The following is a 20,219-nucleotide window of genomic DNA, read 5'->3' as shown; positions in this document are numbered from 1 at the left end:
GATATCAAACGTGAACATATGGGCATGGAGTGACACAGCAATAGAAGGATCAAGCTGGATAAACAACCTCTGCACAGACTAACCCTATCCAAAAGTGTGGTATATGGTTTGTGGTTTTTTATTTTTAAATCCTAGAACTGGCTGCTTACTGCAGTAACTTGCTTTGTGGAGGGCTGTCTTCAGCCTCCCCTTTCCCAGGAGAAGGTGTGAGATCAAGTTTTCTCTCTTCAGTCATAACAGAGCTTCAGTGGTAGGTACCATGGGAAAAGAAAGACTGGAAAAGCTTCGCAAATTGTAGATAACAAAAGGTGTTGGCTTCTTTGCAGTGTCTTCTCTGACTTCTTACACCTTCTGGGAAAGAGAATGGCTGTTACGATAGCAAGAATGGTGTTCTAGTTACTTCTTTAGCCAAAAGATCCAAAGTGGGGGGGACTAGCTTTTTGTAGGAACTGAGCCTTTAAAGAGTTTTTTGTACCTGAGCAGCATGATCATCTCCTCTCTTTGGTGGGCATAGTAGGAAAACACAACGTGTTACTTGTAAAAGACAATGAAGACTCTCTGGGAGTAGGCTTAGTAAGAAACCTCATACTTGCCTTCTTAATTCTTCAGTCTTCCTGGGATAGTCCTTCAGCATGTCATGTATGAAAATTTAGGATCATCTTATTTCCAGCCTGAAAGTTTCTCTTGTTTGCCTGCTAACTGCATCAGCCCTATACTCTTTATTTTCTTCGGTTGGTGTTTTACTCTTAGCACTTTCAGTAAGTGTTTACAAACTTGTTGCCAGGCTAAATAGTACAGGTTTTATTAGTTAACTTCTTTAAGATCACCCTTCTAGTTTTCAGGTGGAATTCCTGTCTCTTGACAAAGGCCCACTGTGATGGGATGGGATATTCAAGATAAACACTGTTTTTACAAAAGCACTGAGAATTCTCAGTTATTTTGTAATGGTGTATATATCTAAGCATTGGTTCCTCTTCCACACCTCTTCCCCCATTCCCCTCCAGCATCACTCTGGGAGGTCAGCTTATGCTTAGGTCAGCTGACAGGTTGTGGCTTACAGTAATGCTTTTTGAGTTCAGTACTGAAGTACAGCATCTCCATATTGAGTGGTAATATTGTACTTCACAGCATTGCAAGTGGCTCTTCAGAATAATTTACTGTTCATATTTTGATATATCCTTACTATTTTGGGAGGGGGACAGAGGCAAGAAAAGGGAACTTGCAAGTTGTGGTAATTTTGGAAAAAGGGGAGTTTTGTGGGAACAGCTGTTTAGATAACGTTATCACCTGTGTAGTTATTTGGAAATAAGCAAGTCTGTAATAATAATAAAGCTTTCATCTTAGTTCATAGTTTTCTTTTATGGGTAATAGTCTTCCATCATTACAAAAACTTCCTGTTAAACTTTTGAAATGATACAATCTGTTTGGATGCTGTTTAACAGCAACTTAAATACTCTTGGGTTTAACAAAACAGAGATAAAATAATGAATGACCTTTCTCTTGTTAGCCAGGAATTAGTAGCAAATGTCCAGAGTTCTGCTGTCAAAAAACAAAATATTTTGTTTCTGGAGTCTGTTGATGTTCTGTCATTACTGAAGTCTGATTACAAGATTTAATACCATTACAGGTTAGACATTATTGCCTGCCTTCAAGTGTTAAAAATGTTTAAGCACTCACAACTTAAAGACACTATTTTTCAGAACCTTGGGCCTTTGATTGCCCATTCAGAGTACCTGTGAATATTTTAAGTTCAGCTGTGTCTGAATGGTAGAATGTTTTTACTTGAGTGTGTTTGCTGTAGCACAGCTTTGAAGCCCACTGGGTGGAAGCTGTAGTCCTCATCAAAGAGTACTTTTTTGATAAACATTGAAACTTTTGTTCTGTCTACGTAACTTCATGGAGTAAACAAATACAATGTCATGGCCCTACTGACATAGGGAAGGAAGGTAGGCTGTCCTGTGAAAAGTACTTTAAAAAAATAGAATTTGTTTCTCAGGAAAGGAAGAGGGCCTATTCCTAGAAATACAGTCAGAACTCAGAGTATCTCTTTAAATAATAATTTGTTTTTTAAAGCAAGGAGACAATTCTTCCTTACTGTGTTTTTTGTACTGCTTTAGGTTGGAGGGCTTTAAATGCCTGATTTTTGTGTAAAATACCTAGTTGCCAGCTAAAGGCTAAATTGAGGAGAAAGTGAGGTAAAAATATGCAAAAGTACGCAACAAGTATGTACAAGTGTTCAGTTTTCATGCACTGGTTCTAGCTGTGTTGTCATAAATGTTACAGCTGTACCAGGAAAGATAGTTGCTCCTGTGGGAATGAATCTGTGTGCTTATGTCCCTTAAGGGAAAGGATTCTAAAGATGTTAACCTGCTGTGCCTAAGCTTTGAACAACTGAGTCAAGGAATTCAAGAATCCACAGTTTTGTGCCTATGGATTCAGGAATGCTGCTCAGAGATCACCAAGTGTGACATGTAGAGAAGATGCAAGCTACTGTATTGCCTGAAATTTTCATCTAACTCTGTGAGACATAGTTGAGTCAGGGCTTGTGAGCCCCTGTTCTTTCTTTGTGTGTATGATATTCCTGGCTAAAAAGCCTACTTCAGAAGGGTTTGGGCTTTCTGTTGACAACATCAAATGCAGGGTATGACTAGTGCAAGCCCAGACCTGTGGCAGCTAGAAGCAGCAGCTCAACCTGTGGCAGAATGTAGTGACCTAAATGTTTAAGTTTAGCTTAGATGCTTCCAAAAGCAAGCTAGTTTGTTACTACTGAACAGTATTCTAGGTTATGACAGCAAACTAGAATTGCAGTTGCTCTTGGGGTGTTTGCTCTATTGTTGGGAAGGTTGGTGGCCCAGCTTTGAAGTGGGAATAACTTGAAAATGTGAATTTTTGACTGGCTATCATTTGAACTGTTTTGTTCTTTCTACTTGAGTAGACTGGAGTAGTGTTTGTGGTGGGAGAATGGAGGAGAAGCTGATGAAATTTCAAGTTGCTTCATCAGAATTCAACAAGTTTAACTTGTGACAATTGGTGATAGCTCAAAGTGTCAGGTTTTAAATTGTCTATGTCAACTTGTACAGAAGCAATCTATATTTTTGACCAACCCTCTAAGTTTCATGTGCTGGATTTTAACATGAAAATGGTCTGCACTGGCATAATAGTGAAGCTAATGATTGTACTCTATCCCCATACCCTCTGAGGTGTGTAGAACTTTGGATAAATACATGTAATAATTGGAAACTACTGACTTCCATGTAGGTTTGCATTAGGGCAACTAACTTGCCTTCCTATTTTATCTAGGTGACCATACTCACTAGGATGTCTACCAAGAAATGTAGTTGGGATTTTTAGCTTCCATCAGTTCTTGGTATTCTGAAGATGTAATGGAGTTCAGATGAGCAGCTGCATAGTGCAGACTCATGGCTCTAATGCCCTCAAGTGTGGCCTGTTTGTTTTCTCTCATTAGTCTGTGCTGTAACTTCAGTAGTGAGTTAAATATTGTATGAAGAGTATAAGGAAGTGTAATCACCACTAAGCTTAGAATTAATGGAGTTGAAAAAAAAAATAACCCAAAAAACAAATAGGTGTTTGGCTCAGAATGTCTGTCACACTTGAATATGTACAGAATGTTTATGCTGTCATTTTAATTAAAAAAGTATCCATTATAAATCACAGACTATGATGCCACAGCTGAAATTTTTTCTTGGAAATAAAAAAAGTATTTCTGAAACTTTCAGGCTCTTATCATGCAACTGTTTAGTTTAATACAATTTAAATTACAATTTAAATACAATTATATTTTACCATGTTAGTAATATGCTAGTGGCATATTCTGCCTTTGATATAAGAAAAAACAACTCTAGACTTCTGTTTTGAAAATTCAATGTTAGATGCTTTATATCCTCCACTTTCTAACAAAATAGACATTTAATAGGAAATAGTTTCAGTTAGTTTTTCATAGGTAGCTGCATGTTTGGAGAGCAGTGTTTTCATCAGCTTTCAATTCTGTGGAAGAAGTTTGTGTTAGACAACTCAGGCTGTTTTCAAATAGCAGTACACAATGTCTATGTCCCAAAACTGGTCTGTCAGGAGAGCTGTTAAATACAAAGTAATCATACAGATAAATCTTGAAAAGCATCCAAAGTTGGTGCAATTAATTTGGCATCTTTGGTAGCTAATGGGGATTGAGGTGTTCTCCTGGCACCTCATCCCAGTAGTTGATGGGAGAAAAGACATATTTCCAAGACTTGATATGGGGAAACAGAGGTGTTGAAGATTACTAGAATGCTTTTTTGCTCATTAATCATATGTGGGATGGGGATGTGTGTGCTCTCAGCTAAGTGTCTTCAGTTTGCAAAACAGATGTAAGTGGAAGAGAGGTTGCAGCCTTTAGGAAGTATGTACATTTTATGTTTGATATGTAGGATACTGTGCAGGGGGGAGGGAAGAAACTGGGCTCACTTCTGGGCCTTCAGGTATTTTTTGTCATTCTTAACAAGCTTGTCTACTTCATATTCTTTCTTTTCTTTCCCTAAAACCACTCCATTCTGTGTATTTTTTCCTAAAATGTTTTAAAGTGTTATTTTATCTTGCACCATGATAAAGCTGCCCTCTCCAGTTAAATATAATTTTGTTTCTCTTCCTTACTACTGCATTTTATTAAATGGCTTATAAGAGGATGAGTGTAAAGAGGATGGTGTGGAGTAGTTCTGGAGTATCTTATGGATATTCTTTAAAGAAAAAAACCCAGACCACAAAAACAGAAGAAATCTTGCATGGGAATTGAGTGAACTTTTCTTCTAGTTCAGTGTGATATTAACAGTATGAAGTTATTTTCATGTTTGCAAAAATGTTTTTTAGGAGTGTAGCAAGATGGATGCATGCTTTACTTCAAGGTATCATTGATGCATACACAAGGCACTTCTTCCTTTCTTCCCTTCTTCACAGTGTTTTTTTTTCAGTCCTAGACAAGGCCAAAAGTAATGTGTTGTTTTGGGGGGCAGTATATTCTAGGTTTGCTCATAAAGCACAGTTAATCATTAGTGTTGGATGAAAGGTCACCAGTATAGAAGACAACTCTTTGAGTATTCTGATTGGGTCACAGAGCAGATTGCAGGAGCAAAGGCTTATCAAACCAGCTATTGTAATATCTGCCTCTTAAATAATGATTTTGATCAAGCTATTGAAAACTTAAAATTCTGCTTGTTCTTTTGAGTGTCTCAGGGTGTTGAAGAGATTGTGTTATGATATGTGTTCAGTATTCATCAGAGAGCAGCAGTTTAGCTGGAAGGTAACAAAAAGCCTTGAACAGACTTAGGCAGTACCTATTGGAGCATTTTGTTGTCAGAAACTAAGGAGCCTTTCTTCCAGCTCTGAAGTGATGACTATTGACAAGAAATTCAGAATTTGACGAACTTAGCCATGCTAGGACCCTAGGAAAAACACCTCATCAGTGTTAACAACTTAGTCTTGTGAGGTGTAACATATGGGCATAGTTACAGTTGTTCTTGTTTAAGGAAAGTGTGTGGGTAGCCTGGGAAAGAGGAGGTAAAAATGGTTGGTGAGGTAAAGCAGAAAAATGTCCTAGTGGTACTTGCACATAACGGAAGAAGGAATTTGTAGCAGATTTTTTTTGTGTGTTTGGTGATGTTGAGTTCTTGTGTAGCTTAAGACTAAACCTGTCATCCTGCTAAAAAGCACTTCAGAGACCTCTAATATTTAGTTTTACTGAAGTTCAGCATCATGTTCAATGCCTTCTTCCCACAACATTCCTTTGTTTTATTTGTGGAGCACTGAGAATGTGTAAATGTGCAGAGTGGAGTAGACACTTGTCAAAAAAGTGTGTCATAAAATTGTTTAATTCCTTCATAAAGGTCTGGCTTCTGACAACTTTTTCCATGACTGTAAAAGTTTGAACCTTCCTTAAATACAATTGTGGGAGCTAATATTTTATGTTGTTCTATGTATTTAACATGAAAGAGTAGCTCTGAGCACTGTAAAGTAATGATCTTAGAATTTGTAGGGTCAGTTTAAAGATAGCTTAATCCTTAGTGTTTAGCAGTTGTTTCTTGGGTCATGACTCCATTTTGCTCTGCTTTACTCAGAACTTCTGCTTATACAGATGTTTGGTAGACAGTTTGGTTCATGATTTCATACTAGGTAAATGTCTTTAATTGTGTCTGTGTCAGTAATTTGGTATGTGTATTGGAGCTTGCTCCTAATTACATCACTCTAAGATATAATGTAAATGTATAAATTTTTCCGTGGTCAAGAGAATATGTCTGTGGCACATTCAGAGATTTGAGCACTTCCCAGTTTGCAAAACTTAAATGTGTTTTAATCCCTTTTGTTGTTACCAAGTTCTTGTGATAGCAAAAGATCTACATGCAGATCCAGTGCTGAGGAAGCCGGAAACTTAACCTGTTTTAATTGGATTTCTTCCTCAATGACTGCAATTAAACCATTTCCCAGATTGTGTCATGTGGTGTAGGACTCTTGCTATGCATTAGGCCTATGACCTTTTCTGTGTAGCATTTGGATGAAGTTTCTGTTCAGGAGAGCAGCATAACCTGCTTGAGCCAGCGTGGGAAAGGAAGCCTCAACAGGCATTAGTCTGAATCAGTGCTATATATCAGTGATTAGAAAAACAACACAAAAACTCCTGAAATCCTCCTGATTTGTCCCAAACTTGTCTAAATTATGTTTTGAAGATGGGAAAATCTGAGGACTCTTTCTAGGTGAGTAGAAAACAGATGAGTGCGTTCTACCTGGCCTTGGAAGCAGAAGTTATTTTTTGAACTTTTTGTTTTTATCTTTGTAGTTTTTTTCTTTAAGACATGGTACAGTTTTTTGTAGACTGATTTAGAGCTTAAGCTGAGTATTGCCAAAATGAAGACCCAGTCTTCTGCTTCTTTACCTTGTTTTCATAATACCCTTTGATCTGTGGTCTTGAGTTCATCTGTGGCACTTTTCCAATCCACATCTACAAGTCAACTGGTTTTTGTTTCCTTTTCCAGCAGTAACTTCTATGACATCTAGTCTCTGAATTTCTTCACTCTAGTGGCTGAGTAAAGTTCTTTGCTTTTCATTTTTTGTTTTGTTTTTGACTGTATCCTTCTAGTTGTCTAGGAGATTGTCTTGTGCTAATTTAGACTTTGGGTAACCAAACCATGTTTTACTAGCCCTTGAGCTCACTAGGTCTCTCAGTAATTTAAGACAGCTTGGCAAAAGTTGATTAGGAATTTGGCAAGTCTCAGAAAAACTTTTGTGCTGCAACTTGGGGCATGTATTGTCTAACAGGCTCTGCAGGTAGGACATGGCTGTGCACCATATCAGTATTTGTCTTGTGCTGTTGCACTTGGTTTTGCTTAAGGGCTGTGTGTGCCAGATGTGGGTGAATGGCAAACTGCAAATAAGGCACCATCTGGTCTATGGCATTAGAATAAGGAAGAGGCTTGGTGTTTGAGCAGTAGATTCTGCACTCAGACACAGTGTTTTAAGTAAATGCAGCTATGCAGCTCAAGGGCAGCTGAGCATTGTGCAGGGCAGATGTAGAGTGGGACATGGTTTTGAGTACTTCTTGGTTTCACTTGCATGAAAGTACTGAAATAAGCTACTAAACTGAAATTTGTTCAAATCACACAGCTGATTATTTTTCCTTTTTTCTCTGGTAATAAATGCCCTCTTTCCCAACTTTTCCACGTCTGCTTTACCTGGTCTTAGCTTGACCACCTGCTTTTAGCTTGCCTTCTTTTCTGGCAGTATCACTGATCTGTACTTCATGAAGGAAGTCTGTTGTTTGTTTGATTCATGTTATCTCACAGAAGGTAAAGCTCTTCATTCAAATGAATTCATGTCTTCTGAGTAGAGTCTTCTCCTTCATTCTTGCCAGACAATGTGATTTTGGTTCGGTTTTTTTATTTTTATTATGATACTGTTAGTGAAAGCTTTAAGCCACTGTTCAGATAGTGACTTTTGGCCCCTACTAAACAAGGGTTTCTAGAGAATCTAAAAATGAAGATCAGGTAAGATCTTTCTTCTGTTGCTTATGTCTGCAAGAATGCAGACAAATGCAGAAAAGAAATGAAGAATTCCCATTAGTTCACTTTACAAACAGCATGGCTTGGTCAGCATTTGGCTGTTGGAAAATGTTATTTTCTGTTGGAGAGAGCTGCTTTTGTTTGATTTTAAAAAGGAAAAGAGCTATTATTTTCATTGTTATTACAAGTTGAAACTACACTTCTATTTGGTAGCAGAATTGCATCCTGTGGCTCTCGTAGTGTAGACTTTGTCAGTATGTAACAGTAGTTTTAAAGGTCCTGTAGAGGTGAAGTCAGTGCTATAGGACTGATGTGGCAGAAAAATTTTGCTCTGTTACACAGGCATGTGAGCTGGTACAGAACATGAAACTTTGAACATATTTGTTCTTCACTTTTCCTTTGTTGCCCATTGCTGTGCTAGAAGGGAAAAATATCTGTCAACAAAGGTGCAAAACCTGGTTCAGTGTTTTGCAGCAAATGTTTGCTATGTTTGTGTGTGCCTGTCTCTGTGTGGTCTGACAAATCTTTCATGTTACTGACATGGCTTAAAAATCTCTGGGCTGCTTCTTAAGCTGACCTGTTTCTGGCTGACTTGCAGATATCCAGATCAGATTATTATTTTCCTTGATATAGATTGACTCAGGAGTTTCTAGGTTCTTATGCTTTCAATAATCTTTATATCTCTGTAGTAAAAAATTTAACTGCTGGAGAGTTTACTGAATTATGCAACAGAACTTAATGTTTAGGTGGTTAAAAAGCCAAAATAATATAGACCACTGAATTTAGACTGAGAAATTACAGGTGTTGTAAACATGAAAATATTTTCTTGAAGCTTTGAGTACTGGCTCTCTGCCACAGTGAGAGCATTCTCTTCCTTTGTTAATAAATTCAAGTTGAACCATATACTAGAGGAAAACTTACACTGAGCTAGTTTGGACATGTTACAAACCGTGACATGGAAAGGTATCAAATTTGGTTTATTTGGAGAAGAACAGCTTCAATATCTGAATTTTTTTACAAGGGCTAATTCTTTGAATGAAGTAGTGAGTAAATGTTCTAGGAGATTATTTTTATAGTTAACTTTATTAGTCATGCACTCAAAAACAGGAGTAATTGTTGTTGACAGCAATTTGACTACATAGTGTAGAGCTACAGTGAAGCAAGAGGAAAAAAAATGAAATACTTTCTATTTTTCCTAGTTTCTCCTTTGGCTGAGGACCAAAGATTTGACTGATGCATGTGTTGTTTTGGGAACCAAAGTGCAGTCCAAACTGTAATATTTCAGTCCTTGATAAGAGATAGAAAGCAGTGATGTGGCTGAACTGAAGAGGGATGCCCTCAAGAGACTATTATATTTGTTCCATGTAACTTCCTTAATTTTTCTCCTCAGACTTCAGTTTCGGTTTTTCCAGAGGAAAAAAAGGACTGTAGGAGTAAAGGCTTTTACTGTCTTAATGTTGGGTAGCCCTCTCAACCACCTTGCAAGAGTTCAGTTAATATTTAGACCTGGTTTTAATTTTGCAGTCCACAAATCCAGTGATTTTTTTTTTTCTTCAGTAATGAAATGAAGCTCTGGATTCCTTTGTACCATGAACTGGGAACACCAGTTGTACAGTCAGACCTGAGCTTGTCCTTGTAGCCTGTACAAGCTTTAGTTTTCTTGTTCCTTTAAGCTATTCAGATGAGTGGGAATGTTGTAACTTCGGATGCTTAATTTTTAAGTTTTTTTAGCTAACTTGTGGCCCTCCCCTGCATCCATAGGTTTCACTTGGTTCTTCAACTGACTAGTTGCGTTGTTGACTGCCAGTTACTACTTGGTAATTTTGAGCAGTGTCCCATTTGCTATTTCAATATGACTTTTCCATAGCGCAGAAGGACTTACTGAGGTTCAGGCTGTGGCATAAAGACCAATCCACTGTTTTATTTCTAAAGGAATGATGGTTATCAGTTCTCTGTAATCTTAAAGGAACAAGTTTTTATGTTTCTTCCAGGTCCCTGAAGAAGTCTTTAGTTTTCTTTGCCTGTACCAGGTTCAATAAAAGGTCTCTGCAGTCTCAGATTTCAAATTCAATTGACCTGCTTGGAGCGGAGGAGACTATTCAGCTTCTGCAGTCATTGTCACAGAACTCTTATCATCAAACACTGAAACATGTGGTACATGTATTTAGATTTTTTTCTTAAACAATACATGACTTCTCCTATCTTCCAGTCTTCTCAGGACACTAGCCAGAAGTCAGTAGGTAAATGTGCTTCTTTGCCTGTTTGGGGTCAGTGTGGATGACCTTTTGGATCACATAATGCTGACAGCCTGGACATTCCTGTAACAAACAGTGCTGTGCATCTTTTCAGAGGTGTTTTCAGTGTTCTTATTACCTATGGGAACTTGTAAATCTTCTGGTTGCAGATAATGAGTATTTGAACTGCCAGTTGGCGGTAAGAGATCACAAATGTAGATTTTTTTGCTCTTCTCCCTTCCTCTTTCGTACAAAGACTTTCTCTTCCCAGTTGTCTCTGTTATTAGACATATACACATAAATGCAGTCTGGAAACTCGAGTGGCTACATCCTTTCAGGCTCTTAGCCACTTACTTTGCTGTTCTGTCAAGGTGGCTTTTAGCACTGCCACTCTCTTGGCTAGAAGGGTAGGCAAGGGCTGAGCTCTTGAAAGCCTGGGAAAGGGAAAGCTGTCTTCCTAATGTAGCAAGGCCCAAAGTTTGCCTTAATTTTGTGATGGTTGTTGTAAAGTCAGTGGAACAGGAAGTAACTCCTGTTCCTTGACTGATTTATTTTACTTTTTTCTTTATGTTGAAGCTGAATTAAAAGTAATTCTTCCACTGTAAATGAATCTAGGAAGAATATTTTACTGAAGTTTTTCTCTTTTTTGTTGGCAAAATTATTCTCTGGCTAAGAGCTTACGTATTGTCTGAAGTTACTCAGTGTAAAAATGGGCATATGAGCTGGTCCTAATCTATAATCTCTTCAGAGACTGGACTCCTTTGAGGTTTGTAGCTTATATTGTCCAGGTTACTGGATTGTGCTTTTGAGGAACTGAAGGGGAGGGAGGGCTTTCTGTACTCTGTGTGATGGCAGTGATGAGCTGGGCCATAGTTATCTTTTCTTCTCTCAGAGCAGGGGATGGGGAGTCTGTCCTTGGGTATGTGTACATCTTACACAGATCTGAGATCTTGGGTTACTTGAACTGACATCAATGGCATGAATTTTTAAAGTTTCTGATTCTGATAGGGTCTTCTTTGCATGCTTTTATATATGGTGATTCTTTGATACCTCAATTTCTGATTGTTTTGTTTCTCTTTCCCCATTGTTCAGGGTAGCTCTTGTCATTCACCTCTTGCTCAGGACTCAGTGTGTTTTGTCAACATGGTTAGCAGTTGCCACCACTCAGAATGAGAGCTGTCTAGTGTAATTTGAGGTCCTACTTGCAGCAGATGGTTGGACCATATCATCTCAAGAGATTCTTTCCAGCCAAGGCTTTTTTTGATAATTCTGACTTAACTCTTGTACTTAGTTGAGCTTTGCATCAAAAAGGCATCTGGTCTGAAGAGGAGTTTGCCTCTGAATGCTGTTAAACTGTTTGTCTTCCCATCAATACCTTATTAATATCTTCAAAGTGGTGCCAAAAGTGATGCAGCTATATAAATATATAGAAACTCTGAGCCAAAGTTGTAGAAATCTATTTCTGTACTACTGTACATGCTTGTTTCCAGAAGAAACTTCCTTGATACCTGCTTGTCTGTCTTGTTAGCAGTGAGGTAATATTATGTCATTAGAAGGCTGTAGAGTCTTGTTTATCATGGAGATTTTTATATAAGTACTGAATATGCTCTAGTTAGGATGTCTGTGCATGCAGTTCTGTGTGTGTAGTTCTCTAGTTCTTCTCTAGCATTGGAGAAGGAAAATACCAGAGGAATACAGTCAAACCTAAGATGCAATTCAGTATGATTTTGTGTGGTTTCTGTATCAAAGGAAGTTATTCTGCTAAATGTCACTTTGTGGGTTTAACATCATTAGATGCAGTAGAGCAAGGAAGCCTTAGTGCACTCTGGCATCTTTGGATCATGAAGACAACCCATGGCTATTCATGGGGAGAAGGTGGAAATGGGAGCAGATAAGGAAATTGTTGGCTTGGTCTTCTATGTTGAAAGAAGAAAAGTTTGTCATTTTCTTAAGTCTCAATGGTTTTATGCAGCTGAATAACCTGGGATTTGCAGGAATGCAGATGAAATGCATACACTTTACTGTGCCTTACAGCACCTTGCAGCTCATGGAAGAATGTGTTTTCCCCTTGTTTGTGTACAGAAGTTTATTGTTGGGAAGAAGGGAGGGATGATGAGAATTTAGGACATGTTGCAGAAGATTTCTCTAGGAAGTTTTCATTATGTTATTGTATTGTATATTGTATTCACTCCCTAAAATTCTTCCATGAGCTGCTTCTACAGCCTGAACGGACAAGAGGCTGCTAAACAGAAAATACAAACTTCTCACTGTGTGGAGCTTTAAAGTCTGTTTAAGGTAAGGATGTCAGTGGAAAAAGAACAAGGATGAGTAGATAACTCTGGAACTAGGAGAGTCTAGGGAGGGAGAATATTGTGTCAAAATCAGCTGCAGAGGACTGTTTAAAGCAACTCTGGACTAAAAAGTCAATTTAAGTCAGTTATTGAAGCAGAAGTAGTAATGGAATATTTGCAAGTGTTTGCTTGTAAGGCAAGAGGTGTGTATGTCTGCAGGTAAATGAGGAGAACCTTGTGAACAGTGAGCAAAAATGAGGTGCAGCTGAGATCACTTGAAAATGATGTAAATCTGAAACAATTCAGCTGCTACCCTAAACCATAGGGACTAATTTCTTCAGTTTAGTCACAACTGAAGTCTGAGCTCTTAAATGTGTTGCATGCTTATATATTTTGAGTGTTGTTTCTGTCTTCAGTGACAAGATTTATCACAGAAACAGCTGATGAAGTAAATAAATGTTTACAATGAAGTAAAGGAATACAAATCTGAAGTCTTAAGCTTAATATTTTCTGATATGTATGCTGAACTCTGGGTTCTGGCTGGCAAGATGTGCAACTTGCTGGAAGAAAATGTTCTGAACTTGCAAGGTATATAAACATCCTCCTGTCTTTTCCTTCTTCCCCCCCCTCTTTTGCCTAATACTGACTTCAGGGCAGTAAGTCTGTACAGTTTTGAGGAGTTGAATTGCTGCAGCAGCTTTAAATAAGGCACTGGGTTTTTTGGGCTAAACTACGAGAGAGGAAGGGTGCTAGCAGTGTACTTAGCTCAACTCCAAGCAGGTAACAGGTATTGTAATGGAGCATTATAGGCAGAGGTGCTAGGCATATCCTGAAATATTCTGAAGAGTGCAAGAATCTGAAAAAAACTCTCGCATTACCAAGATTTGTTCAAGGAGAAGCCAAAACCAAAACAAAACCATCACCTGAAACAACAGAACAAATCCAAACTGAACAAACACCCCAAACAAGTTTCAGAGCTCGTGCAAGTAAATTAAGAAGGCCCTTGTGGAAGAGTTAAATTCAATTTTCACAGATATTGTTACTGATTTGCCTTGTTACCCTATTAGTGGCCCTAGAGCATGTTGGAGTTCTTCAGTTTGCTCATTGTCCTTTTCTCTTAGTAACCTACGTCAGTGTAGCTAAATCAGTTCTAGTATCCTTCAGGGAGTGATCTGGATGCTAAGCAAAGGCTGATACAGGCTTGTTTTGTAGTTTCCCAGTTTGCTTCAAAAACATGGAAGCATGTTAGTTGCTTCCTGATGGCTTTTCCACAAGAAAAAAGGCAAAGGATGTACTGCAGTGTGACAGGTGTTTTTTGTCTTGTGTTGCTGTAGAACCTCTCCAGGCAGTATGTTGGCTGTATATTAGCTATAATGTTTGCAATGGATATGTTAGGGCTACAGAAATTAATTATAGTTGCTTTCCTGTACAATAACAAAGATGACTCTAAATAATAATCAAATAGTGTTTGCTAAAACTCAAAAATACAAAATTAAGCAGCATAATAAGCACTAGATAGCAGTGTTGTTACATGGCTTCAGAAGATATATTGGTATATTGTCAGTTTATATGAAATGCTGGTGTTTGGAATTCATCCTCATTCTAAAGAGTCTGTTTATGATGAGAGCCTCTGCAGTCCCATGCTTTGGCATCATCATAGCAAGAAATATGGAGTTACAAAACATTAACTAAATAGGCTTATGTGCAGATGATTATGCTAGAAGGGGACCTGAGCTTAAAAATTCCTAAATAGCATTGTCTGTTGTGGAAGCATGGAGGTCTGATGGATGGTTGCAGCTTTTTATTGCTGTGGGTGTGAAGAAGAATCAGTGTAGTTGAGGAAATTGTCTTAAAATCTGGCAGAACTGCACTGGCGCATTTGGCTAGTCTATACTGAGTTGCACATTTTTTTTAATACAGGTGTCTGACAATGGGAAAGAACAAGCCAAGTGCTTGGAATGAGCTCAGAGATAGAGGGACAAGTCTGAATGAGAACAGCTGAGATTTAGGCACATCTGGGCTCTTCTCTTGTTTTAGGCTGTGGAAGGTGCAGTTGTGAAAATATCTTCATTACTTGACTAACTGGGCACGTGGTATTGTTTGGCTTGCAGTGAGACTCAAGTTAGAGTTTGGTGTTAAAGGTCACAGCTGAATCACAAAGCTGCATTTATATTTAAAAGCAAACTGGGAGTCATATGGCAACAAGTACTCAATAAGAAATGCAGTTAAGTCGAGAGGTATCGATATAGAAGATAACTCTGGACATCATCTTGACTTGACAGATGCCTTACAGGATAAAACAGTTGTCATTTCATTCTTCTACACAGCTGAATATACTGTGTGTATGACAACACATTGTGCTACATAACTTCTAAGCACAGACTACTTAAAGTGTCTGGCTAACCCTGTGTCATGGTTTAATCCCAGACAGCAATCAAGCACCAGGCAGCTGCTTGCTCACTCCCCCACTAGTGGGATTGGAAGGGTGAAAACTGGAAAACTTGGGTTGAGATAAAGACAATCTAATAGGAAAAGCAAAAGCCATGCATGCAAGCAAAGGCAGACAAAGAATTAACTGCTTCCCATGGTTGGGCAGATGTTCAGCCTTCTTCAGGAGAGACAAACACCATGGCTCTAAATGTCCTCCCTTTCCTCCTTCTCACTATATACTGAGCATGAAATCATGTGGTCTGGAATATCTCTTTGGTCAGTTTGGATCACCTTTCCTCACTGGTTCTTGTCCCAGCCTCCCATGCACCTCAAGTCTCCTCACCAGCATGACTGACAGTACAAAAAGCAGAAAAGGCCTTGGTTCTGTCTAATCACTTTTCACCAATAACAGAAACATCTGTATTATCAACACTGTGCTCTATTATCAAAGCTGTGTTCAACAGAAATCCAAAATATGGCCCTGTACCAGCCCCTTTGAGTAAATTCAAGTCTGTCAGAGACAAAACCAGCACACCCTGGCATGTCAGTGTTAAACTAGTTTCTCTAGGGAGGGCCAGGATTGCCTGCCTGTGTAATGTTCTCTTCAGCTGACTCTTGTGGTATGTGGAGAAGCCCATGTTCTGGCCCTAGGTGGGAAAGTGTGTGGTTAACCTAGCAGAGGTCTAAGTGAGCACTGCTCCTTGCAGAGTGAAACCTTCTGGAATGCACATTTTAATCAGTACAAGGTGAGACAACAGTTCTGTGGCAACCATTTTGTAGTATGACTGAAAGTTTGACATGAGTACAGTTTCAGTGCTAGCTGACCTTCGTGCAGAAGAGGACAGTACTCCCTCCTTTTAGAAAATGCAAAAAATGCATTTTATTTCTGATAGTAGAGTTTTTTAAAATATTTTTTTATATATTTAATATATATCTTTGTTTGTATACAAGGAGATAAAAAGAGAATGCACAACATTTGACAGTGCCTGTGACTGACTTCAGCTGGACCCCCTAGGTAGTGCTGGGCCCTTGCTCAGCTTTCAGTCTGGCTAATGCTAGGCTTTGTTACTTGCATTACTATTCTGAAGACAATACTACAACTTATGATCTCAACTTGACTGATCTGGCTATACCAGGAAGCTGGCATGATTTCTAGCAGCTGCAAGCTTTTTCTGTTTCATTGTAAATCTTATTGTGCGCCAAAGTATAAGAAGTTGTAGATCAATGGTGTTCCATGTTATTGAAAAGCTTTAAAACTTTGTTAATGGGCATACTGGATTTGAATAAGGAGTTTGAGTAAGAGGAAACAATTGTGAAGAGGGAAAGTTCACCTTTTGAGTAGCACTGTTTACATCTTTTTCAACTTGGTCATCAGGACTTCTGTCTAAATTTGTGGGATTGTATATTTTGTGCTTTACTTATATTCACTCAAGTTCCTAAGCATAAGGTAAAATAAACCCAACCAAAACGAATGAAGGTAAAAGTGATTTTTTTTAATGAATTCTACTTTGTGTTTGTGATTTGCTGCTGTGTTTGATCACTTAATAAAAAGAACATGAAAAACTTTCAAAAGATGCTTTTGACTCTTGTGATGTGTGGATTAGGATGGAGAGCTATTCTTCTGCCTAACTTGTATTCTTGTTCAATTCCTGGAGATATTTAAAGTATTTCTGGCATGCTAAGTGTGACCTTTCAAATATTAGAATGTAACAAGATTGACTCTGAGCTAGCAGAATCCTGATCAATAATTTCCTGTGCTGTGCAGGTGTATGGACGTTATAAGAGTTCCTTTTAGCATTATATGTGAGGTAATGGTTTCCATAATATGAGTTTATATGCCTGGTCTCTTATGGTCTACAGTAAAACTGCATCATTTAGGATTCTGTCTTTGTCCTCACTTCGTCTCCTGGCACCTTTGTTCACTTCTGTAGGCCCTTTTCAGAAGCATAGACAATTATGTTCAGCTATTCACTGTTTTTACTGACAGTAATGCCAGGTCTTGAAAATTATTTCATTGGAGACATTTGAATTTGAATCTGAAGCTGCAGTGTTTCAAACTTTCTTGTGGCAGATTTCTTACTTACTGGGCTTTAGATAAAATAAGTACCAAGTCAGCATATAGACAACTGAGTTCTAAAACTTGGGTTACTTTCCTTCTTACAGCTGCTTCTTTTCACCTGCAGATACATTTTTTTTACCAGATTCCACAGAATTAGAGTAAAACTGGATTTGCTGGTTGTGGTCCTGTTGCTATGCTCTACATGAAAATATCAATTTAGCATACGATACAGAAGTTACCTCTCTTCACTGAGGAATTAACTGAGGCTTGTTCTTGAAATATGTCAGTTTCTGAGGACTGTGGCTGGGGGTTATGTTAGTCTTCTATAAATAATTACTAAAATAATACCTGTAGACCTCTAGCAGTCACAAACCAATTCTAAAATTAGTAATACAAAGCCATCATAGAATATTTTGTAAAAATATTTGTATGCATGCATCAGTCCTTCTGTCTCAGATACCTTTTCCCTTTAATTTAGCTCTCATGAGCAGAACTTCCTGATTACAAAGCTAGATATTTTTTCCTGAATGTATATTTTGCATTATGTAAAATAAAGTTGCAGAAATCAAGACTAGAGAAGGAAGCTCTTTGGAAAGCACTGTAGTTACGTTGTGAATGCTGCTGCTTATTCCTGAAATGGGATTTGTAATCTCTGATGAAAGTTAAAATACTTGAATGCTGTTGCTGTCTATCAAGCACTGAGGTTTTTTCTTAACATCAGTAAACACAGATTCTCCCAAATTGCATTTGTCCTGTCTCCGTTTAATTAGTGAAGCTGGCTAGAAAAGAAGTGTGTCATCACAAAATCATAGAGGAGTTTATAGTTTGGGTTGGAAGGGATCTTTAAAGGTCATTTAGTTCAGTAGATCATCTGTATGCTATATATACCAAAACCTGTTTGCTCTGTATTAAGGTTCTGAATGTTCTTGAGAAGAACCTTGTCCATGTGTCTTTTAGTTAAAAATCGTTTGAAAGTTTTTGTCTTCAGTTTTTGCTTAAATGATAGCATTTTACATTTGCCTCTGGAGGTGTGGCAATGAGTCTTCATACCACGTATCTTATGGCTCTTCCTCTCTTGTCTTCCAGTGAATGATAGTGTCTAGAAAGGGTATGTCCCTTCAGGAGAGAGGTGCCAATGTCCAACCGGCCTAATAACAATCCAGGGGGGTCACTGCGACGTTCACAGAGGAACACTGCCGGGGCCCAGCCACAAGACGACGCAGTAGGAGGAAGGTATGATTGCTATGTATGAGTGTCAAAATGTGTATCAGTGAAATGGATGTGATGTAGAGAATGTTGTTTTCTACCCTGCAATCCAAGCATTGAAATGTGCATAAAATCTCTTTGCCCCTGAAATGCTACCTGTACTGTTACTGCATGGGATTAACCCATGGACTACTTACTACCATACATGTTCAGCTAGAATAGCAGAAGTAGAGCTATAGGGGGAAGAAGTCTGTTTTCCATAAATCACAGGTAGTGATTATTTCTTCCCTGATACTAAAAATATGGGAGGGGGCTGACAGAGGGAGTCTGTTACTGGGAATCTGGGATAATGTGTTCTTCGAGAAGACTGAGTAAATAGTACTTTGTTACCTTTGTATTGCCTATAAATCCTGTGCAGCTGTTGAAGAATTGAAGAGAAAAAAGGTTTACCATCATTTAATATGCCTAATAGAGAGCAAGTGGACCAGGTTGTATTTGCTGTGTAAGTGGTTGCCTCTGCAGTACAGGACAAAGAAGATCCTTAAAACTTTTCTGTGGATGACTCTATTGTTACTGCCATGAGCAAAGACTGTATGGATATAAGTGTTTCTTTAACTTTGCTGAAAGGTCAGCCTAATGAAGAAAGGCTGGAGTATGTTTTTAGGCAAATGATCTATATTCTGCTCCCTCAGATATGTTACTGGTACAGTTATTAAATAAGTGTTCCTTGGGCTTGATTTTTTTGGAATGAGTATTAAAATATTACAGATCAGCGGCACAAAAGTTTTTTACTATGAAGGAACTGGTCTATAAAGCTTAATGAAGATAAGGCCTATTTCTTAATAGTATAAAGTCTAAGAACAAGATGAACAATTGTTGAATAGGTAAAGAAGGCCAGCTTCTAAGGAGCTTTGGGGAGAAGAATTCAATCTGAAAAATGCAGCTTCTCTTTCTCTAAATTAATCTAATATACAAGTGGAAGAGGTGATAAACACAAGGCTTCTTCCCTCACATAATGTGGCATAAGGAAGGGGAAGTTGGTGCCTTACATAGTTGACTATTTTGTAAGCTAGAATTGGTTTTGGAGAATTCCTCTTTTAACAGAGGCACATTGAGTCCTTCGTTCCCTTCTGCCCATTCTGTCTTGTCTCTGCATCTCAGTGGATGTTTAAATTAGGTATTGCCCTACTAACTCTTTCCTTCTAACTGAACTTCGCCTGGGGCTAATAAAGCTCCTCCTAGAATAAAGAATTGGAAGCAAGTTATTTGGAGATGAGATGGGGAATTCTTCTTCAGGTATCTACTGTTAGTTCAGATTTTACAGCAGAATACTAGAGAGAAGCTCCACAGTGAGTGAGTCAGACAAACTCAAGAATTTTAAGGGTAGCACTGTTTTCTTTTAAGAAGGTCACTCATCCATTGTTTTGATGCATTGTGATCTGTTACGCTGTCATAAAATGGTTGAAGATTCACTTGTCTGAAATGACTGGACCAGTTCCACCCCTCATGAGAGCTGTGCCAGACTTCCATGAACAAAAGTGTATTACACTCTTAAACTGTGTGAGACCATTATCAGAAGCAGAGCTCTTTGCTAAAGTAAAGAGGGTAGAAGAAGCTTACAGTCCTCTTTGAATCTGGGTCTCTTTAGAACAGGACCTCCCCTGCCTTGTATTTCTGAGCAAGCATTTTGAGCTGGCAAAGCCTATAAAAAGGCCCGGTTAAAGCATGCTGGTTAATGCAAAAATTTAAAATGAATTAGTCTTCTTTTACTGTCATCAGCATCTCCATTTTAGTAAGGTGCTGGGCAGAAATAGCTGTTGTGCAAGGACCAATGCAAGATAGATCTGTCTGATCCTTATAAAATTTGTAGATGACATGGGAAGAGACAGGCTCTCAGATAAGTTTTTAGCTGGTGCCTGTCTTTGGACACAAACCTCACCGGACTCACCCTTCCATGTAT

The 20,219-nt window shown here is 38.4% G+C and overlaps 1 protein-coding gene across 20 annotated transcripts in view; it reads left to right on the top strand.

Moving 5' to 3' along the window:
* TRIP12 (thyroid hormone receptor interactor 12) overlaps positions 1–20,219 on the top strand; it is a 79,889-nt gene that overhangs the window by 9,108 nt on the left and 50,562 nt on the right. For 17 of the 20 annotated variants that reach the window (XM_033516646.1, XM_033516654.1, XM_033516650.1 and 14 more), the window contains exon 2: positions 18,140–18,286. In XM_033516646.1, coding sequence (XP_033372537.1) covers positions 18,189–18,286 — 98 coding nt within the window. In that variant the 5' untranslated portion in view covers positions 18,140–18,188. The other 3 variants (XM_033516652.1, XM_033516645.1, XM_033516643.1) reach the window with 2 other exon arrangements.

This window comes from Parus major, chromosome 9 (assembly GCF_001522545.3).
Source record: "Parus major isolate Abel chromosome 9, Parus_major1.1, whole genome shotgun sequence".
In the NCBI taxonomy this organism is placed as follows: Eukaryota; Metazoa; Chordata; class Aves; order Passeriformes; family Paridae; genus Parus; species Parus major.
The sequence above is the reverse complement of the archived record's forward strand: the minus strand, read 5'-3'. Positions and strand labels throughout refer to the sequence as shown.